General features: G+C 41.9%; 7 protein-coding genes across 59 annotated transcripts in view; 5 read left to right on the top strand and 2 right to left on the bottom strand.

Annotated features, from left to right (window-relative positions):
* Positions 1-470: 470 nt before the first annotated feature.
* On the bottom strand, positions 471-1,834 carry LOC117570266 (serine/threonine-protein phosphatase alpha-2 isoform-like). The gene has a single exon (XM_034251781.2). The coding sequence runs from the start codon at positions 1,582-1,584 to the stop codon at positions 616-618; it is 969 nt and encodes a 322-aa protein (XP_034107672.1). The 5' UTR covers positions 1,585-1,834; the 3' UTR covers positions 471-615.
* Positions 1,835-1,907: 73 nt separating this feature from the next.
* On the top strand, positions 1,908-2,894 carry LOC117570269 (lactoylglutathione lyase). The gene is made up of 5 exons (XM_034251783.2): positions 1,908-2,076; positions 2,152-2,288; positions 2,361-2,447; positions 2,507-2,620; positions 2,687-2,894. The coding sequence occupies exons 1-5, from the start codon at positions 2,005-2,007 to the stop codon at positions 2,805-2,807; spliced, it is 531 nt and encodes a 176-aa protein (XP_034107674.1). The 5' UTR covers positions 1,908-2,004; the 3' UTR covers positions 2,808-2,894.
* Positions 2,895-3,254: 360 nt separating this feature from the next.
* LOC117570265 (gustatory receptor for sugar taste 43a) lies at positions 3,255-8,576 on the top strand. 2 transcript variants are annotated; one of them, XM_052004786.1, is made up of 8 exons: positions 3,255-3,575; positions 3,647-3,701; positions 7,090-7,234; positions 7,291-7,453; positions 7,512-7,655; positions 7,705-7,921; positions 7,976-8,327; positions 8,381-8,576. In XM_052004786.1, exons 1-8 carry the CDS (start codon positions 3,422-3,424, stop codon positions 8,441-8,443), a joined length of 1,293 nt encoding a protein of 430 aa, XP_051860746.1. In that variant the 5' UTR covers positions 3,255-3,421; the 3' UTR covers positions 8,444-8,576. The 2 variants fall into 2 exon arrangements, with proteins under 2 accessions (XP_051860746.1, XP_034107671.1); XM_034251780.2 differs by having other exon boundaries at positions 3,256-3,575; positions 7,102-7,234.
* On the top strand, positions 5,945-6,685 carry LOC117570270 (apidaecins type 73-like). 2 transcript variants are annotated; one of them, XM_052004790.1, is made up of 3 exons: positions 5,945-6,108; positions 6,184-6,294; positions 6,370-6,685. In XM_052004790.1, exons 1-3 carry the CDS (start codon positions 5,978-5,980, stop codon positions 6,458-6,460), a joined length of 333 nt encoding a protein of 110 aa, XP_051860750.1. In that variant the 5' UTR covers positions 5,945-5,977; the 3' UTR covers positions 6,461-6,685. The 2 variants fall into 2 exon arrangements, with proteins under 2 accessions (XP_051860750.1, XP_051860749.1); XM_052004789.1 differs by having other exon boundaries at positions 5,946-6,294.
* Positions 8,492-12,146, bottom strand: LOC117570263 (ATP-dependent RNA helicase DHX15 homolog). Of its 2 annotated transcripts, XM_034251776.2 has the most exons (8): positions 11,979-12,145; positions 11,818-11,908; positions 11,025-11,733; positions 10,487-10,960; positions 10,157-10,420; positions 9,362-9,484; positions 8,938-9,291; positions 8,492-8,868 (listed from the first exon to the last, which is right to left on the bottom strand). In XM_034251776.2, exons 1-8 carry the CDS (start codon positions 12,026-12,028, stop codon positions 8,741-8,743), a joined length of 2,193 nt encoding a protein of 730 aa, XP_034107667.1. In that variant the 5' UTR covers positions 12,029-12,145; the 3' UTR covers positions 8,492-8,740. The 2 variants fall into 2 exon arrangements, with proteins under 2 accessions (XP_034107667.1, XP_034107668.1); XM_034251777.2 differs by lacking the exons at positions 8,492-8,868; positions 8,938-9,291 and having other exon boundaries at positions 9,440-9,627; positions 11,979-12,146.
* Positions 12,147-12,314: 168 nt separating this feature from the next.
* On the top strand, positions 12,315-17,158 carry LOC117570262 (kinesin-like protein costa). Its single transcript, XM_034251774.2, has 4 exons — positions 12,315-13,235; positions 13,300-14,020; positions 14,080-14,510; positions 14,567-17,158. The coding sequence occupies exons 1-4, from the start codon at positions 12,635-12,637 to the stop codon at positions 16,363-16,365; spliced, it is 3,552 nt and encodes a 1,183-aa protein (XP_034107665.1). The 5' UTR covers positions 12,315-12,634; the 3' UTR covers positions 16,366-17,158.
* Positions 17,159-17,383: 225 nt separating this feature from the next.
* Positions 17,384-22,006, top strand: part of LOC117571866 (cell adhesion molecule Dscam2) — a 74,770-nt gene continuing 70,147 nt past the window's right edge. For all 50 annotated transcript variants that reach the window (XM_052005460.1, XM_052005433.1, XM_052005455.1 and 47 more), the window contains exon 1: positions 17,384-17,838. The gene's annotated coding sequence lies outside the window, so the exon portion shown is untranslated. The remainder of the gene's footprint in view (positions 17,839-22,006) is intronic.

Genomic DNA, 22,006 nt, shown 5'->3' with positions numbered 1-22,006 from the left:
TATAACAATGATATGAAATGAAAGCAAAGTAGTTTAATTGATAAGCAAATGTACGCTATATACTAAATGATATATTATATATTATACATATATTATTATACTTATATACACCATGCATACATACATACAACATATATCCATATACATACAAGATGAAAATATTACTTACGATATACACCACATACCACATACGATATGGTTACGGATACAAATACGATATACATATACACACACACATAAATGATAAAGATGGCGACGACTCCAGTATCTCAGAGTATCAGTTAAATTAGTTCTAATAATAATAATGACCAGTAAAAATAGTCAACAAAAAACACCAATACAATGACAAATTGCAACGTTATGTAAATATGTAAGAGCCGAGACCACACACACAAAAAAAGAAGAGATAATTGCCCTTGAAAATGCCTTGACCATGTAAATAGACTATGTATCGAAGAAAGAGAGAGATAGAACGAGAGATTGCGATCTCTTTACTTAAAAGAGCAGCGAAGTGAGAGTTACGCGCAGCTTGGATGCCGATTACAATTAAAATAAAGTGAACGAATTATGTATACACCATTTAACATATATGTATATACTATATAAGATAATGCATTACAATGTTTCTCCATCGGTTGATTGATTTTGCAGCACTTGTGGTTTAATGATAACAAAATGGCACACTAGCGAAGCATTTACAGTCAACACGGCGCCACTATTGTCAAATAGATTGCAGTAGTTGGGTGCTGAGAAGATGGTGACCAGTCTTCGTTCCGCAAAGAACTCGTAACCATCCTCAACCACCTGATGGGCACGCACTATCAAGCTAAAGCCATGCGATTCCAGAAATGTGGCGACAATGTCCGAATTGAAGGTGACACCCACGCCTCTATCATTAGTGCCCCAACCGACGCAGTTCGTCTCGGGATCTGACCAAAGCAGATCACAAAGCAGTCCAGTCATGGGCACTTCGGTGGGTCGTGGCAGTCGGCGTATGGAATCCAGTTCCTTGAGATCGGGACTTAGTCCGCCATGGCAGCAGAAGATGCGATTCTCTATGATAGCGGCCACTGGCATGCAATTATAGCAATCAACAAAGGTGCGCCACAACTTGATGTTGTAGCGTCGCTTGCACTCGTCATAAAAGCCATACATGCGATTAACATCGGCGGATTCATGATTGCCGCGCAGCAAAAAGAACGTGAAGGGATATTGCAGTTTGTAAGCGAGCAGCAATGTGATTGTCTCGATGGACTGATGGCCACGATCCACATAATCGCCGAGGAACAGATAATTGGCTTGCGAGGGGAAGCCACAGTTGTTGAAAATTCGCAATAGATCTCCATACTGACCGTGTATATCACCGCAAATATTGATGGGCGCGTGCAACTCCAGCAACATGGGTTGAGTTAGGAAAATGTTGCGAGCTTCGCGGCAAATGGACTGTAGAGTGGATTCAGAAAGTGTTACGCCATTTCTTGGTGATTTGTTCGTTTCCAGTCTGTGTATGATGTCCGACAAATTCGAGCCGCCCAGTAATTTTTCAGGCGGATTTTTCCAGTTGCCAATTATGCGACGAGCCATAATTTCGACTTTTTCAATTTGTTAGTTTTGAATGTGAAACGGTAGATTTTCAATGCTTTCAGTCAAACGTTACACAGCACTAGTTGGGCGAAGAAAGCTCGATTTGCTTATCGATGCGCTATCGATAACAATGTTTAGACAATCGTTTCCATTGTAAAACACCGCAAATATTTATATCCATTTTTTAATATTGCCGATACGTGCCTACCTAATTAATAATACTTAATAAACAAGCGTACAAATTTTCAATCGATGATTTTCAAGCAACCCATCAGCTGTTTATTGCAAAAGCAAAAATATGAAAACACCTGTTCGAATCAAAACAGCTGACCGGTGATATCTTAAAACGTGTAGGTTAAAATTGTATTCTGCACGCAGAACATTCTACAATCTGTCAGGTTAAAGACTGTGCTCCATACAATGGGTGATGTTACAGGACTGAGCAACGCGGAGGCCGATGAGCTGTGCCAAACACAAGATGCGGCTACCAAGGTAAGTTTCCATTAACTCCAATTGGAAATGATAACAATAAAAATGCAATTGTGTTTTTTTTTTGCCATATGGTAGGACTTTCTGTTCCAACAAACCATGTACCGCATCAAGGATCCGCGTAAGTCGCTGCCATTTTACACCGGTGTTTTGGGAATGACTTTGCTGGTTAAATTGGATTTCCCAGAGGCAAAGTTCTCGTTGTATTTTATGGGGTGAGTCAAGGTCGTCTTATCTTTGAAGTGTTCAATACGTTTATATTTATATTGCTTAAATGTGACTTGCAGTTATGAGAACCCCGCCGATGTGCCGAAAGATCCCAAGGAAAGACGCCAATGGGCTCTGAGCCGCAAGGCCACCATCGAATTGACCCAGTGAGTATATAATTACAATTTCTATAATTATACCATTAACTAATTACTTGGTTATTTAGCAATTGGGGTACCGAGTCGGATCCGGATCAAAGCTATCACACTGGCAACAGTGATCCACGTGGCTATGGACACATTGGCCTTATGGTGCCCGATGTCTATGCAGCTTGCAAACGGTTAATAGAGAATTTTTCACTTCTATTGCAAATATTTATTATAACATCTCTGTATTAACTTTTTAGCTTTGAGGAACATGGCGTGCAGTTTGTGAAGAAGCCCGATGATGGCCGCATGAAGGGTTTGGCTTTCATCAAGGATCCCGATGGTTACTGGATTGAGATTTTCAATGCCTTCAGCGTGTAATCCGAAGCATGAGATTAAAGTTGCGCCCCCCCCCTTTTTTTTGTATGTCAATTGAATGTTTGTAATAAAAATCGGAGTACGCAGTATTGAATCCGTATTCGCAAATGGCGTGACAATTGCTGATATTAATGGACACTCGCACATACACACACAAATGTTGCTTGTCAGCTTTCGGTTTCCATTCATAAAATTGAAGCAGCTGTCAGAGCAGGCATTTGGCCAACTAATTGGCCACTATGTGCTTAACTGATTGACGTTGCTCACACGCTAATTATTATTTACAGCCGATAGATAGCCACGAACATATGTGCGTGTGTGTGTTTGTAAAGTTCTTCGCCAGGACAGTCAGTCGAAAAAGACTATTGTCAACAATTTGTTCATAGGGTGGTTGTTTTTTATTATTATTATTTTTTTATTTTCACTTAGGCTCTGTCCTGTTGTCCTGCCGTCTCCTGTCTGGCGGTCTGAACTAATAATAGTCAAACACGGGAGCGCATTATTTGTTCAGTGTCAAATGTGCGCAAAAAACACAATTCGATGCCATGTTATTTGTTGATGCGGAAAAAGGCACTCAGTAGGTGTCGAGAGCCGAGTGGCGACAGTTTGCAACAAACATGGAAATTTCTGAGCCCAGCATTGGCATATTCTATGTGAGCAAACTGCTCGCCTTGGCGCCCTATTCGGCGCAAAAGAACTCCAAGGGACAACTCGAGATTCGTCGTAGTTGGATCTTTACCATCTATTCTGCTAGCCTATGTGTCATTTTGGGTGAGTAATTCAATCCCGAAGAGAAGAGTGTTATGAAAATGTGGCTGATGTCGCGAATCTTTCGCAATTAGTTTTCCTCACATATCGTGGACTACTTTTTGATGCTAACTCGAAAATTCCAGTTCGGTAAGTTTGTCTTTATAAACTAAATATTCGATTTATTTCTATAAGAATGAAATGCGAGTGTACAAAAGATTTCCGATATTTGTAAAATGTTCAGTTTTTCGAATTGGGCTTTAAATTAAATTGCCCTCAATGGTTTCTATTGCCGAAAATTGCCATCAGGTGTTTCTGCTTCGGGCAGCGTAGGGTCGGGAAGAAATCCTTGAGCCTCACGTTCGATTTACGAGTAGGGACGGAATGTGGGGCGTGGCAGATAAGGAGGCCTCTCGTGTCCAGGATCAGCTTCGCGAACTACTCGAGCAACTTGTCCAGGATTCTCCTCATGAACAACCCGAAGATGTAGTGGCTTGTCGTGTCCAGGATCAGCTTCACGAACAACTCGGGCAACAGGGCGAAATGTCGGGCGTGGTAGATATGGGGGTTTATCGTGTCCAGGATCCGCTTCACGAACTACTCGGGATACAGGCCGGAAAGTGGGACGAGGAAGATATGGTGGCTTATCGTGACCAGGATCAGCTTCACGAACAACTCGGGCAACAGGCCGGAAAGTAGGACGAGGAAGATATGGTGGTTTGTCGTGTCCTGGATCAGCTTCACGAACAACTCGGGCAACAGGGCGGAACGTCGGGCGTGGAAGATATGGGGGTTTATCGTGTCCAGGATCCGCTTCACGAACTACTCGGGCAACAGGCCGGAAAGTAGGACGAGGAAGATATGGTGGCTTATCGTGTCCAGGATCAGCTTCACGAACTACTCGGGATATAGGCCGGAAAGTGGGACGAGGAAGATATGGTGGCTTATCGTGACCAGGATCAGCTTCACGAACAACTCGGGCAACAGGCCGGAAAGTAGGACGAGGAAGATATGGTGGTTTGTCGTGTCCTGGATCAGCTTCACGAACAACTCGGGCAACAGGGCGGAACGTCGGGCGTGGAAGATATGGGGGTTTATCGTGTCCAGGATCCGCTTCACGAACTACTCGGGATACAGGCCGGAAAGTGGGACGAGGAAGATATGGTGGTTTGTCGTGTCCTGGATCAGCTTCTCTCACTGCTCTGGAGTACGGACGGAACGTTGGACGTGGTAGATATGGAGGTCTCTCATGGCCAGAAACGACGGCCAGAGCGCAGATCGAGAGCAGTAGCAAAGTGATTGCGAACTTCATTGTCGTTGTGTTGAGTTTGTGGGTTTGATGCTGATTGAACGCCAAGTCGTCGCTTTTATAGGCAAGCCTCGCTTTTTTGTCAACTACGTTTTAATGCAAAGTGCGATGATTTTTGAGGTGCGCTGGGGGGATTTACACGTTCTCTTCTGCTGAACTGAGACAAGGCAATATGTGATCTGTTAAACAAATAATGTATTTCCATTCGCGAGCTGGGCATGATAAGTTTACGAACCTTATCAGTACCGATTGCAGGACAGCCGTTAAAAGGGGAAGTTTTTGAAAAATAAACTTACAAAAATTGTACATATTCATTGTATTCTATTGCAACATTCTGTTATTTGCTAGAAGTACTATGGAATTAGTTTTATTTTTTTGGTAAATTATCTAGCAAAATATTAAAAATTATTTCCGTAATAATGTTAGTTTTCAACGTAAATAAAATACGAAGAAAATTATAAAAATGTACAAAAAAATGTCCTGCCTCTATTATTAGAAATACAAAGTTGTGCTTTTCAACATGCACATTAGTACTAAATTAGCGATGTCTTTCACATAAATATGTCTAATGGGTATACTTGTCCAATATTCTGTTAATAAAAATAATCCAAATACTAAAGAAGATGAAGATAAAACTTGCAATAAAAACAGCTTCTTAGATTTCGCTCGTACTTAGTGTAATTAATAAATCTAATGAGCTATTATTTAAACTGAACTATATTATATTATATATTATATATGTATAAATCAAACAGAAAAATGTATTTTTTGTATTATTCAAATTTTTTATATAAGCTCTAAGATTTTTACACAGTCAACTTTTTCAATTGTAAATAAGATATTCTGATTTTTAATGTAACTTCTTTATTTGAAAAATTTGAATTAGCAAAGTATTTTGGTTCTTTTTTTTTTACCGATTATAGCTTTAATTTGTAATCTTAAGTAGCCGATAAGAAATGCATGCATAAAGTTTATTCAGGTCGCATACATGTTTCCTTGAGTTTACAAAAATCACCGCATATGTAAACCCCCCATGAACATAGCTCAGGCTGCGATCTATAAAACCAGCTAGACTCCAAGCAATCTACAACAATCTCGTTTTGGCAAGCTAAGAAGAATGAAGTTCGCAATCACTTTGCTACTGCTCTCGATCTGCGCTCTGGCCGTTGTCTCCGGCCATGACAAGCCTCCATATCTACCACGTCCAACGTTCCGTCCGTACTCCCGAGCTGTGAGAGAAGCTGATCCTGGACACGACAAGCCACCATATCTACCACGCCCGACGTTCCGCCCTGTTGCTCGAGTAGTTCGTGAAGCGGATCCCGGACACGATAAGCCCCCATATCTTCCACGCCCGACGTTCCGCCCTGTTGCCCGAGTAGTTCGCGAAGCTGATCCTGGACACGACAAGCCACCATATCTTCCTCGTCCTACCTTTAGACCCATTGGCAGAGTAGTTCGCGAAGCTGATCCTGGACACGATAAACCCCCATATCTTCCTCGTCCTACCTTCAGGCCAGTTCGAGTAGTTCGTGAAGCGGATCCTGGACACGATAAGCCACCATATCTTCCTCGCCCCACTTTCCGGCCTGTTTCGTAAGGTGTTACCAGAACCTAACTCAACATCGATTTACTACATAAATATTTAATGTTGGATCTGGGCAATTATAAATATTACGAATATTTAGGAATATTTAAATTTAAAAGGAAATAAAGAACATCAATATTTAAAATCAAAAGTAAAATTGCTAACTCAAAAACACGAAGAGAGTAATGACCACCTCAAGGTTTAATGCAAATAAATATCAGCTGCACTAATTTCAAATATTTGAAGCATACTTTTAGGAATAACCAAAAACTGTAAAACTTGTGTGCTATTTATACGTAGTGGAAGCTGTTTAAGCTTTTTGTACTCGTCGATGGTACATGTGTGTGGTAATCTTTATTTAGTTAGCATCATTTAAAATAATTATTAATTTCAGTAAACTTTCGCAAATCTTAAAGAAAGAAATTAGTATGCGTGATGCATTTTTTTCAAATACTTAAAGCATACTTTTAGGGTACTCCCAAATGTACGATTTTTGTGAAGTTTGTTAAGCAGAGGAAGTTGTTGTACGTCCTTCTTTGCTTCTTGTATCCGTTGATTGCAAGTGTGTGTGTGTGAGTTTCTATGTGGATTACAACACTTGAAATAACTATAAATTCGAATAAACTTCAACAAATCAAAAGCGCATCTTTCAGAATGAAATCGGCGACATCCAAAGTGGTAACCGCATCGGATGTATCTGTTGTTGTGCTGGCCATTGTAGCAGGTGTCTACTGTGGCCTCTTTGGACTGCGTGCCACACAGGAGCTAAACATGCGATTGCATAGGGTAAGCTTACAATATGATTGTGATATATACACAATAGAATTTACACCTTTTTACAGATCGACAGCACGTTGAGCGCCTACAACAATTACAGGCGGGATCGCTGGCGTGCCTTTGGCATGGCAAGCATATCGCTGATAGTTATTGGCATACTCCTTGGCCTGGATGTGTGGACGTGGGTGCGCATGGCACAACAAATGAACATCAATAAATCGGACACGGGTTAGCAAAAATGTCTCAACTTAACATATCTTGTATTTATTTAAATTCCAATTGACAGAGCTCAACGTACAATGGTACATACCATTCTATAGCCTCTACTTTATACTCACTGGACTCCATATTCATTTTGCCAACACGGCCTACGGTCTGGGCAGGCGTTATGGGCGTCTTAATCTAATGCTACGCACCAGTTATTTGGGTGGTAAGTTGCTGTATTAACTAACTAACTAACACTAACTTATACTCCATAGACAAGTCCTATACAAGTGCCTCGAATTTGGTGAAGGTGAATACGGTGAGAACGATCAACTTCAATCCAATGATGCCCACGGCTCTGCACGCCAGTCTGACTAAGTTGAATGGCGAGATGCTGGCCAATGAATCGGCAGCCAAGAACAAGAGTCTAGTCATCAGAGCCATGGCCGACAATCATGAATCGTTGGGCAAGTGCGTGCGACTGCTCTCCAGGTCAGAAAGCCTTTAGATAAGTAGACTAGAGTGGTGATGATTTAATCATTGCAGCTCCTATGGAATTGCTGTGCTGTTCATTCTGGTCTCGTGTCTGCTGCACTTGGTGGCCACCGCTTACTTTCTGTTCCTGGAGATGCTCAACAAGCGAGACAACGGCTATGTCTGGGTGCAAATGCTGTGGATCATCTTTCATTTTCTACGCCTGCTAATGGTCGTCGAGCCGTGTCATCTGGCCGCTCGTGAATCTCGCAAAACCATTCAGATTGTCTGCGAAATTGAGCGAAAGGTCTATGAGCCTATTTTGGCGGAGGAAGCCAAGAAGTTTTGGCAGCAATTGCTTGTTGTTGATGCCGATTTCTCAGCCAGCGGCTTGTGCCGTGTTAATCGCACTATTTTAACATCGGTAAGTTATCACATAGTAACATAATACATAAGATTTACAACTGTTTCTTACAGTTTGCCTCGGCCATTGCCACCTATCTGGTTATACTAATTCAATTTCAGAAGACAAACGGTTGAACGACTTGTCGTTTATATAGTTTTAAGGTATACAAAAAGGTTGCTTTTATTAACACTAATCGGAATTCTTAGTTGTGTGTTTAAGTCTGTAATTGCGAAAGCATAAAATAATAAAGAGAGAACATTTGTTTTTTTTTTTTTAGTTTGTGATTTTTGGAAAACAAAATTCAAAATGTAACATTTAAGCCAACTAATTTCCAAGACTTCTTTAACGGACTTTATCATTATAATTAGTTTTTCTCATTTGAATTATGTTTAAACTACGTGTATTTGTATTAAAAACTCGCATTTGGGTACTCAGAAACCCTTCTGGTACTGCTTTGTCTCCATGCGCTGTTGCAGTAACTCCAACTGTCGCTTGGCCTCGCATTGTGGAAAGTTGTTCAGATCGTAGTATTGAGGAGCCAAGCTAAGCAGCCACTCCGCTGTAAATATAGAATAATAATCTATGTATTTGAGGGAGAAAGACGAGGAAACCTAAGAGTGTTACTCACGCTTAACATCGGTGACGGTGCGTATGTAGTTCTTGGTGGTCAGCACGAATTCATTGTAGATGACCCAGTCGGGCTTGTGGTCCAGACATGTGGATGGATGCAGCTGCACAACCTGATTATCCTTGATGGTCAAATAATGACCAGTGCGCTCCAGATGCGCCACCTGCATGAAGAAGCCCTGCACTAGAGCCTTGCGTATGTTCACATAATAATCCTTGGATGTGAACTCTGTGCTGGAACGCTTCAATTGGAAGCGATCCATAATTCGGGCCAACTGTTGTCGCACATTATCAGCGCTCTTCAACGAGCGAAAGTTAATGAAATTATCGTAGCACCAGTTAGGATCCTCGCTGCCTGTTTTCGACACAAAACAAACAAATCATGAGTTAAAAGTAAACATTTTCAAAAAGAGCTTTTTACTTACTCTGCTTGAAGGCGTGATAGACATTCAGCAATGTGAGATGATCCCCGTCGATGTGGGCAAAGCGCATCTTGGCCTCATCCGCAACCTTCTTTGCCTCATTGGGACGCACGAAACATTGTGGCACTTTGTTGATTGATGTTTTTGGTGTTTGAATTGGTTTGTTTTTGTTTGATTAAGCGCAAGTTCAAAACGTGTATGTTTTTTTATGTTTTTACATTAAACAAATAGATTGTGCTTACAGTTTTGTCAGCTAGGCAATCTAGAGGCTTGATTCAAAGATTGATTGCATTTGTGAGTTGCAGGTGCGTTCTTCCACAGCGGCAATAGCAACGTTACAACAAATTAGAACAAGAATTTTCGCCGCGGCACATTTCAATTGAAATGCTTGCTACGAGGGCAACGCACATGCAACTTTGCTTTTTAGTGTTGAATGCAAAGAACAAATAAATTGAACAAACTTTTTTCTTTGCACTGGAAATTACATTTAAAGTGACAGTCAGCGTACGTCGAGGAGTCTTAAGAGGATAATGACATTAGCTTAAAGTGGCAGAAGGAAAAACATTCCTTTACTTTAAACTAATGTAAATTTTGTTACGACTAAGGAAACCCTCAATAATCTAAACTCGCTGATATTCAATTTACAAGAAAGAACCCAATCCTCAACTGGCTAAACAGTGTCGAGCTATGCAATTCATTCCCTATGTATTGCTTAACATACGGAATTAATTGCTTGCTCAGGCTCTGTTACTATTGAACCTTGACTTATAGATTTAACACACGAAATTTGTGCCTCACCCGACAGCATAGCCGTAATCGAAAGTATCTCGTTGGAGCAGTTGTGCTGGCAACTGGCTATCAACATCTTGGCCAATTGTGGATCCAATGGGAATTCAGACATTACAGCACCAAGATCCGTAAGATTACCGTCGTCATCGAGAGCAGCCAAATAGTTAAGCAGCTCCAGAGCACGCATAAGTGTCTCGGGTGCTGGTGGATCCATGAAATCAAAATGCACCAGATCATCAATGCCCAGTTTCTTCAGTTGCAACACCACGGTGCCTATAAAAATGCACAATCAATTGGAATTAGTATGTCCAATAAGACATATTAGCAAGCGTTACTTACCCAAATTGGAGCGCAGAATTTCGGGGTATGTGTTGTCTTGCATTTCATTCTTAAATGCCTTCTCGGTATATAGGCGGAAACATTTACCGGGCCGAGTACGTCCGGCACGACCGGCACGCTGTTGAGCCGATGCCTTAGATATGGGTGAAACAAGCAAACTCTCAACACGAATACGTGGATTGTACACTTTCTGCTTGGCAAAGCCGGGATCAATCACGAACACCACACCGTCAATGGTCAGAGAGGTCTCAGCAATGTTGGTGGACACGACAACCTTGCGGCCAATGGCGCCATTGGCATTTGGAGGAGGTGCCGCTTCAAAAATGCGCTGCTGTAGATTTGGTGGCAGCGTGGAGTACAAGGGAATGCACTTGAGTTCGCCAATCTCCGAGCCCAGATTATCAATTTCACGCTTGATGCGCTTGCAAGCCTCCTCGATTTCCTCTTGACCTGTGAGGAACATAAGTATGTCACCTGAAAGGCAGCAAAATATTGCTTGAAAAGTCGTTATATAAACAGAAATTAAATTGCCACATACCCTCGATTTCCTCACACATGTGAATCTGGATAACTGTGCGTATGGCCGCCTCCAGATAATCACGCTCCGGTTCAGGTGTATAGAAGATCTCGACGGGATGCGTGCGACCCGGCACATTCATGAGAGGCGCATTATCAAAGTACTGTTGGAATTTGCCGGCATCGAGCGTGGCCGACATGACCACCAGTTTAAGATCGTTGCGTTGCCGGATCACCTCTTTGAGCACACCCATCAATATGTCGGTGGCTAGCGTACGTTCGTGGGCCTCATCCAGCAATATAACCTGATACTGTTCCAGCATGGGATCAGACATTGCCTCGCGCAACAACATACCATCGGTCATGTACTTTAGCAGTGTCTTGGGTGAGGAACAGTCCTCGAAACGAATGGAGTAGCCAACCTCTTCGCCGAGTATCACGTCCATTTCCTCGGAGACACGTTGCGCCACTGACATGGCGGCCACACGACGTGGCTGTGTGCATGAAACGCCTTTGCGTCCTTTGGAGACCGCAAAGTCCACACACCATTGTGGTATCTGTGTTGTTTTGCCCGAACCCGTTTCACCAACCAGTACAATGCACTGATGTTGACTGAGTAGACGCATAAAGTCTGCTTGGTACTCAAATACCGGCAACGAGATGCGCTTTTTATACAAATTCTGATAGCGAGTCGAATAAGGCTTATTTGTGAAGGGATTCATGGTTGGCGGCTAAACGTAAGAATGTAAAACGTTTAAACGTTTAAGTACGTAGCAATAGGTCAGGTGAATTGGATTGTGAAATAGTTAACTTACCTGTTTGCTGGGCACAAATCCGCCCAGTATTTGAGCAACGGTGCCGGCCGCGGAAGCCGCTGCGGCTGATGTTGAAGCTTCCGTTTCTCTGCTGAAGGAGATGACAAAAAAAATGACATGAATACGTGAGTGCTTTTATGACAATTCAAACGGATATTTACTTCTTTTTGGTTGTGTATGTCTCTCCTACTTCAATGCGGCGCTTCGACATCTTGTTGGCTTATATTAAAACGCACAAATTATAGCAAAAAGTTTTTGCACAAATAAAAAAACACGCGCTGAAAGCAACGTGAAATGCGATGTTGTCCGTGTGACCGCGGTCTTAATATTACAATAGACTTTTAATATACTAAAACATACAACAATCTTTGTTCACCGCCTGGGAGCAGTAGGCGCCAGCTTTGAAGCAATTTGGTTGTTTACTTATTTATCAATTAAAAACTAGACACTTAAGTTGAGGAATTTTATGTATTATTTGCTACCATATTAACAACATTTAAAAAGCAAGAAAAATGAGTGGGAACATTACTTATTTTGCTAATAAGCTGAATTTCAACCGCTTCAACTTGTATAGCTGGTCACACTGTTAGCGGCAACAATTTTATAATTCATGCAGAACGTATCGATACGAAATTAGAATGGATATCAATATATCGATGACTAGATTTGTGTTTAATACCGATTGCTGTTGTGTGTGCGCATCATTATCGATTCAGCAGTTTTATTTTTTGCACCAAAAATCTTTGTGCTAAACACAAAATGTATACAAAAGCACAGAAATCAATGTGAAAATACGCTGCAAAAGTGAGGAACAACAATGGAGATACCCATACAAGTGGCTGTGCGCATTTATCCCCATGCTGAACTTCAGGCAAAGCCACAACTCAAGGCCACCACAGAGGATGGCGACGCAGAAGCTGACAAACCGCAATCGGAGCTTCCCTCCTCGCCTCCGACCCCGTCAACGTCGCCGTTGGCAGCGTTAGATGCCAATGGCAATAATAGCGAAAAAGAAACTGCTACGCTGAATACAAATGATACGCCGGAGAATGGCAGCTGCGTGCAAGCAATACCAATTACTGCATCGGCTCTCGGTTTGCCCAGCGCCTTGCCCGGCGGAGCGCCCTTGGACAGCATTGCCGCTGGCCTTATCCAGGTGGGCGCACACACGGTGCCCGTGACGCATGCGCTGCCCAGCAGCACCACTCAGTGCCAGGTGTACCATCAGACGGTATTTCCTCTGATTAGTCTGTTTCTGGAAGGCTTCGATGCCTCTGTGGTAACTTATGGACAGCGTAAGACAGGCAAAACATACACACTTTACGGCCATGGCTTTGAGTGTGTTTATGGCGAGGCGGATCAGGGTGTCGTCCAACGCTGCGTACGTGAAATCTTCACGCATATTGCAGCCCATACAGGTGAGTTAAATGAGCATTTAAAGTGCGTAAGGATCAGTCTAAAATCGCTATATATTTCCAATAGAGCGTACTTATGCTGTCAACGTGGGTTTTGTGGAGATCTGCAATGGCGAAGTGCGTGATCTGTTGGGCATGGGCAACGTCCATTGTCGCAGTGTCGAGGAGGTATTTCATTGGCTCAAGTTAGGCTTGAGCAAGAAGCTGGAGCTACCTGCGCACACGCTCTTTACCATGACACTCGAACAGCAGTGGATCTCAAAGGATGGCCTCATCCAGCATCGCCTGTCAACGGCCAGTTTCTCGGATCTGAGCGGCACCGATCGCTGTGGCGAACCGCCACCTGGTTATCCGCGTGATCCAGGCTTGCATATGCTGGAGCAGGTGATTAACACGCTGACAGATCCGGGCATAATGTATAGTGTCAATGGCAATATTCCCTACGGCCAGACAACGTTGACAACGTTGCTAAAAGATTCATTTGGCGGTCGAGCGCAGACTTTGCTCATTTTGTGCGTTTCTCCGCTGGAGCAGCATCTCACAGAGACGCTTGGAAATTTGCAGTTTGGCTATAAGGTGCAATGTGTGCGCAATTATGTCATCATGAATACGTTCTCCGATGACAACACTCCCATAGCACCTGAGACGATGCCCAACGAGCAAGCTGTGGTAGACAGAGCGGCGCTAATGGCAGCTGTTGGTGCGACCAATGCGGAAAACTTTGGACTGCAGTTTGCGGCCAGTCAATGGTTCAAACTAGTGTCTAATGCTGAGGGACTCTTTGCCAAGTAAGTGCCAGCAATTAAAAGAGATGTTTTGTTCACTAATCTGATATATTTTTTGTTAGATTAATTGGTTCCAATGCTATAACGGAGATGGAGAAAGAACAGATGGAGGAGTGGCTCTTTTTGAAGCAGGAATGCGAGGAGTGCCTGAGCTCCAGCGATGTGCTGCGCCAGCCGAAGCCATTGGTGCCCATTGAGGAGGCCGAAGAGCCCGAATCGGTTAGCGAGCCGGAAACATCATGCCAGCAGAATTCCGATAATGAGAGCGACAATGAATCGCAAGGTCCAGATCTAGATGAGAAACTTGACAGTTTTATGGATGAGTTTCGTTCTAAAACAGATACTCTCATCAAGGCCAAACACGAGGAGTTTATGCTTAAACAGCCCAAAGCTGTGATGCAGAGCCAAGACAAGGAAGCGGAACAATTGAAGCTGGAGCCCGCTGCTCCCACTGAAGTTGAAAGATGTGATGAACGCAAAGCAAGCACAGGTGGTGAGTAGGCGAAAGTATTTGCAGTGTGACAAAAATAAATGCGTAATCTCTTGCAGGTCGTCGACGCAGCATACAGCCAGGTGCTAGCTTGAGTAGTGCAGAGCTGGCCATGCTTAATCGTGTTGCTTCACAACAGACAACAGGCGCCGAAGTTGTGGCGGAACTCGATCCATTAGAGAGTGCAGCAGGCGTCTCCACGGCAGTTGTTGTCGCTGCTGTAAGCGAACCCATTGAGCAGGTGCAAAAGAAGATGCGCAAGCTGCATGCAGAGATTGAGGCACGTCAGCGGCAACTGAAAGAAATCGAACAGACCATGCAACTGAAGCAGAATATCATCAGTGAGCTGGTTAAGAATCGCGAGACACGAAGTCATGTTAAGCAGCGTTTTCACAAAAAGAAGGCCAAATTGGACGCCGAGTGCGAGAAGGCAAAGAAGCATTTGGCCAAGGCGCTTGTGCAAGGAAAGGAGAAGGCAGAGGTGGAACGCTGGAGTGCGATTGTGGCGCACATTGAGCATCGCCTCGAGGATCTCAACTCCATGAAGCACATTGCTGGAGAAAGTGGCCAAAAGCTGAAGAAGCTGCAGCAATCGGTGGCCGAGTCACGCAAACAAATCGAGGAGTTGCAAAAGAAGCTGAAGAAGGAATGCAAATTGCGGGATCAGCTGGAGGCCGAATTGAAGTCACTCAAGGAGGCGTCACTAGTCAAGTTGGAACCGCATCCCGATCAGCTGAAGGCGGTGCAGGCACGCATTACCCACCTGGATCATATATTGCGTGAAAAGTCAGAGAATCTGGAACTGGGCGATGCCAGCGATCAGTCGCCCAGGGAGCAGGAGGGTTTGCGCCATGAGATACGCAATTTGCGACGCACACGAGACCACTTGCTGGAGCAGCGTTGCACGCTGGATCGCAAGCTAAAGCGTGACAAGATGCTGACGCAACGCGAGGAGCGCAAACTCCTCGAATGCGACGAGGCCATCATGGCTATCGATGAGGCCATCGAGTTCAAGAACGAACTGATCTGCGGTCGCAAATCAATTGACTTGTCCACCGAGCGACTGCAGCGCGAAAAGGGCGAACAGATGCTGATGGCACGCCTCAACAAGTTGTCGTCGGAGGAGATGCGCACTCTGCTCTACAAGTACTTTGTTAAGGTCATCGATTTGCGGGATTCGTCGCGTAAACTGGAGCAGCAGCTGGTGCAATTGGAGCGTGAACGCGATGCCTGGGAGTGGAAGGAACGTGTGCTCTCAAATGCGGTACGGCAAGCACGACTTGAGGGAGAAAGAAATGCAGTGCTGTTGCAGCGTCAACACGAGACAAAGTTAACGTTAATGCTACGTCATCTGGCCGAGGAGACGTCCACCAGTTCGGCCAGCTATGGCGAGCGTGCTCTGGCGCCGGCTCATCCTCAAGCCAGCAGCGATTTCGATTACGAGCTGGACTTTTACAAGACAACAGGCGACAAAGTTATGCTAAAGACGCCGCAAGCCAAACCCACACCCACAGTGCTCGAGAAGTACAAGGACAAAGAGCGAAGCGGTGGTCGCAACATCTTTGCCAAGTTCCAGGTGCTCACACGCTATGCTTCGGCAGCGGCAGCGGCTGCTGGTTCATCGTCCACCGCCGATGAGTCGACGGCACTGATAGAGACCACAACCACAACGGCGACCACAACCACGACGACGGCAACCACGAGCACAGCGGCAGCGGCACTAAGCAGAGGCAAGGATCATGCGTTGGTCAAAATCAATCAGGATCAACTGAAGCGTCTGATGCCGGCGCCAACATCCACAAAAGTCACACGACAAAAGAATAAAATCATCATACAGGACGCCTCGCGCAATAACTAGAAACTAATTCACGAATTTACCAAGTAAAAGGCACTTTAAGGTGCTATCATCTTTGCATCAGTCTCGAATCTCTCAACAAAAAGAAAAATACTCAATGAACAAAGACGTCCAATACGACTTAACAAGGTTTTCATCAATAAGCCAACTTCCTTTTGACCCCTCTGAACTAAAGCATTTAAAATCCCTTGACTGGCAATTTGTAAAGACTTGACAACTGTTACTTAAAATACTCGCAATTTAGTAATCCAAAAACAAAAGAAGAAAGTATACTGCGCAATTAATATGCTCAAATTGTTAAGTTAAATGATTGGAAACACTTGTTTGATGTATGTTTAATACGCATTTATATGTTTAAAGATTGTATATGTATATTAATATTTTAGTTGTAAGTTTTTGGCATTTAAGTTTTCTTAAGCCTTAAGTCTCTATCCCAGATTGTGCTATTTATTTGTTTACCACTTATTTTTTACGTTTTTAAGCATTTATTACAATTATGTCTTCCCACTAAAAACTGATAAAAGAGCTCAAATCATCCTAGCTATTTACGTTAAGTACTTATTGCATTTACTAAATAATTATTATGTTATCCCTTTAAGATACAAAACAAAAAACATTTCGGTTGTGTTTGATGCTATTTAAATGTTTTCCCCATATCGAGGATCATACAATGCATATGCTTTATATTACAACAAAAAATTGCTCAAAGTCAAAAGAATATATACAGATAAAACAAATATATATATATTATATGCGTAAAACTGATATTTTTGCGTAGAAATCATATTCCGAATAAAAAAGTATTTTAAAAACAACGGTATCAATTTGTGTTCCACATCATTTTATCGCATGCGAGTTTAGCAACAGGTGCGCACTGAAAATATCCCAATGAATTTCCCAAACAATTGCCCCTCCACGCACACACTCACACCACCTGAAAAGAGAGCGAACAGCAAAATGGCCGGCAGCTGCGAATCAACTGCTGAGCAGAGCGGCAAGTCAGTCTTGTTTGGACCGTCGAGCGGTGATTGTCAAACGTAGGGAAGCCGGAGTGTACGTCAGCGTTCTCATAGATTGCCATTGTATAAGTGTGTATGTGAATTGTTTTGGCTACGGTTACGGTTACGGTACGCTACTAGCACACCCCCGCAAACCGGTTCGCTGGTGGTGGTTCAATCATAAGCGCGCTTTGTCTGTGCGTTCGCATCCATTTGAAATTTAATAATAAAATGCAAAAGCAATAAATAATAATACAACAAAATTGTTCAAAAGCAGAGCAAAAGCATCAGCGTTTAGGCTGTTTGTTGTTTGTGTGCGAAGTGTAGCAGTTTTTTGTGCAGAGTCGCCACCCCAGTGGATTAGTGGCACCCTGATACAATTTGCTCACACTCATTGTGATTGTGTCTGTGTGTTTGTGCATTAACATTAACTAAATCAACCGATAAACTCGCGTCTCAAATCAAAATCGAATAAACGGTAAGAAACAAAACTAAGAATTTTGCTATATCTGTCGCTGTCTGGCAACTTCTTTGTTTGTGGGCATGTGTGTGTGTGTGTGTGTGTCTACTTTTGTTGTTGTTGTTTTCATAGTTATACACGCCCATGTCTCCACCAACACCCCCTGTTAAAAGGGTGACGGCAAAACGACTCGGAGCTATTTTGTGCAACATTATTGCAGCCTGCAGTGTTTTTACCGAGGAATTTTATCAACTTAGGCCCCAGCTTCCTATTGATTTTTCGCCAAAAACTAAAGTTTTCCCTTTGGCGAATCCACTTTGTTACTTTCCACACTCACACAAACACACACATACACTCAAACAAAAGGGTGTGTGCTGTATAGAGGCTGGCGAATCAAACTCAATTCGCAATGGCGGTTTTTCGATGCCTAAAAAATGGATTTCCTTTGCCTAAAATAAGCGAGAATTGATGTAAACATAAACATTGGTTTCTTTGCTTTTATGTTGGCTAAAAATGTGCATTTATTTCTTGGATTTTCATTTAGAAATTTGCGTTTTGCCAAAACGTTCTGCCTGCATTTGTTCAGTGAATTTTTTTTTGCGCATGCGCTTTGCGCACTGTGCTACAATCAAAGCAACTCTGCGTTGTTCCTGTGAATTCGTATGCGAGTGTGTGAGTGTGTGTATGCAGGCAACCTGCCTGAGCCTTTGTCTCTGTCAGGTAGTTTTCCCTACTCAAGGCAGGCTCAGGGCACTTTATAGCTCAAGCATCCTTTAAAATCCTCTGCAGTTTCCATGTGGCACACATACGTAGCGCAGATTGTGTTCGTGTATGTGCGTGTTTTGCTGTATATGTATATAGGAGAACAACCCCTGCCAAGTTTGGTACTCATCTCTCATCTCGTCCCGTGCAGCTGTCGTTTAACGTTTTTTCCTTTAGTTTTCTTTATTTGATTTCGCAAGTGTTGCGCCTCGTCTTCGTCTTCGTCTTCCTCTTCCTCTTCCTTCTTTGGGTCTTTTGCCCTTCTCGATGACGCGTCGTCGTCTGCAGGTCTTTCGCCCTTTGCGACTCTCAACTCACGACATTGTCATCATCTGTAGCAACAACAGCAGCAACAGAAGCAGCAGCATCAAAATCTCTTGCGCTGTTGCTAGGCGGAGTTTTTGGCTGCGAACTTTGCAATCCTGTTGAAAATTTGTTGCTTCGTCTGTGGATATTGATTTGCTGCAAAATTTTACAGCTGCCCATGGCTGAAACGAAGGTCAAGCAGGAGAAGATGTCCATCTTCGGGTGCAATCTGAAATCGCAGGGCTCCAAGTATATAGCAAATATTGATTTTGACTTCTGCACCAAAGAACATAAAAGGGTAAACTGAGCAACGGGAACAAACAGACAAATCAAATAATAAAAGCCGAGCAAACAAAACTTTTCATTGTCGTTGCTCGTGTTGTTGCTGAGACCACAAAGTGCACTTGAATCTCAATTAGGCGCAGCGTCCAATGGGTCAGTGAACATGGAAGCGGAATGACTGCACCAAAAAAAAAAAAAACCGGACAATGGACACTTTTCCATTCCTGCGCATTTTATTTCCACTCTTTTTTTCTCGTTTTGTTTTAAATGTTTTTTTTCTGTTTGCTGATGACGAACGATGCACAGCTTGTGGATTGACCCTGCAATGGGCCAATGCACTTTGTGGACCAGACACCCTGCGCTCCTTTCTTGTTTCCCCTCCTGTTCCTCTACTTAAAAAATACATTTCGCTGCAGTAAATGGCAAAATTTATTGGCATTGCCACCCTAATGCACAGACATTTTAGCATTTTAGTTGCCATCGACGGCGAAAAAGAACCCAAAAATAAGAATGAGTAATAAAATTTGTATTTCGTTGATTTTACCACGCGATTGAGGCATTTCCGGATATGATCTGATTCGATTAGGAGTCTGAAAACCTTTTATTTCCTCGAAAAGCACTTGAAATTTGTTACAATTTTAGAAGACTAAATTTTGTGATTCATCCTTTAATTTAAATATTTGAAGCTTCTAGAGTTTATATTTTGAAAATGCGATATATTTATTAAAAATCTAGAAAATACTTGATCTTACATGATTATTTTTTAAACTATTCTATGATATATCTGTTGGGTTAAATATTTATTTTTTTAAATTGAAAAAGTATTTTAAGATCACTTGGAAGATTTTTCGAAATGTAATTTGTTGATTTCTATTTTGGAATAGTGTTTATCTATTTTATACTAGAAAATAATTTCATATATTATATAATTTTTTCATATTCTTAATTTTTAATGTGGTACCAACTTACGCAACCCTTTAAACCCTTTACACAATTATGCTGGTGTCAAGTGATAAAATCCATTTCATATAAAATTGTACTCTAGGACGCAATATAATACCATAATGACAGATGGATGAATTGCAGAACTGATCGAATATACGAGTTTGCTGAATGTGCGACTGTTTTATAATTATTGTATATGAATCGCATATGAAACTTCCGTGCTGTTGACTGATTACCAGATGTTTTTCAAATTGAAACACGCAGTTTTTTTTTCGTTTTTTTTTGGCATATGAATCGTATATTGGGAATCGGCTGAATGGGCGCGTCTCTCAACAGCCGGTTGAATCATGTCAAAGACAGCAAGCAGCACATGAGGCATCACAACAAATGGAATATATCGTAAAGAATTGTTTATAGTATATTGTATTAAATGTTTTTTGTTGCTTGCGGAATTAATCAGTCAAGCGACCTACCCTGCTCTCAAGTAGATCTTGATCTATGTAGATGTGAAAATTCTCTTTCAACTTTTCCACCCCAAAGACGAATGCGCAGCTGTGCAACTGCGTCGTAGTCAAAAAACAAAAACTTGTCATTTGCGTTGTACTCGTGTCTATCCGCTGGCAAAGTTCATTACACCAATTTGAAAGCTAACAATTGTTCAATCCTCCCTTCGTGGATCGCCACGTGCCCAGCCTGTGGCAGTTTCCACAGTCGCGCTTGCGCCGCACAACCCTCAAGTCTATAATATTAATCCCTAACTCTAATTCGTAGATACGCAACGCGAATGAAATAGTTGCCAGCAGTTGGACGGTGGTTTGTCAAATACAATTCATTAGCTGGCCATAAAACCGTTATCAGATATTGAAATATTATAGAATTAAGTATTCTCAGTTCGAATATACTCTATAAGATGATTCATGCCATGAATTTTTGAGATAAATAGTAAATCAATAAGTTTGAAAAACTTACTAACAATATTTATTTAAAATTAATCCCTTCATTAGTATATTTTTCATCTATCAACTCAGAAAGTTGAAAAAGTTCTCAGCTATTTTTATTTTCAACCAAATATATTCCAAATGCTCAGCCCAAGACTGCTCTTAAAATGATTAACCATTTTTCTATTTATTTACTTTACTTTGTTATCTATTTATTTTTCCATAATAAAGTTTTGAAATTTAAAAACAAATTGTAATATAACAGTTTACAAATGAAAAATGATCAGATTGGAGATACTCTCTATTAAAAAATGATCAAATTATGGAGAAGAATAATATATTAATATGTTACAAAACTCTATTTGTCAGTCTATAAAAGAAAAAGATCACTTCATTTATTATTTGTTCCATATATAATTCCAGCATATACAATACGTTGTTAGATAGTGTAATATAATATTATATTATACTCAATATATTTTATTTTTCTTTTTAAGATACTCTACAAAATCATGAGTGCTTTTTCGCTATTTATCTTATTACATTTCTGAATATCTAAACTTACATTTACGTATAAACATTCATCTTATGATTTATCTATTATTCCAATCAATATTTGCTTTTTATTGAGTATAAAACACATTCGCGTAACTTGATTATGAGTAGACTAAAGTTTAGTGTGTTTTTTTATGGCTCTAGAGTATAAATAGAGCCTTGGTCATTTGTTGCTGTAGTATGATAGAATTCACTTAAATTTTAATTAAGCGTTAAAAAGCCAACAAATTGCCACTGGAACGCGCTTAGTCGGATTAGATACAATGTATAGAATAGTCTCTGTATGTTACATAGACAAATGCGAGGTCTGCTCGTCTTTACAGACAGTCAGACAGAGTGGAGCTCTGTCAGTTCAGTTTGGTTTCCATGTTTGCGTCTATGGCAAGTTCACAGTGTCG

The sequence above is a fragment of the Drosophila albomicans genome, chromosome 3 (genome assembly GCF_009650485.2).
Source record: "Drosophila albomicans strain 15112-1751.03 chromosome 3, ASM965048v2, whole genome shotgun sequence".
Taxonomy (NCBI): domain Eukaryota; kingdom Metazoa; phylum Arthropoda; class Insecta; order Diptera; family Drosophilidae; genus Drosophila; species Drosophila albomicans.
This window is presented reverse-complemented; position numbering and strand designations above follow the sequence as displayed.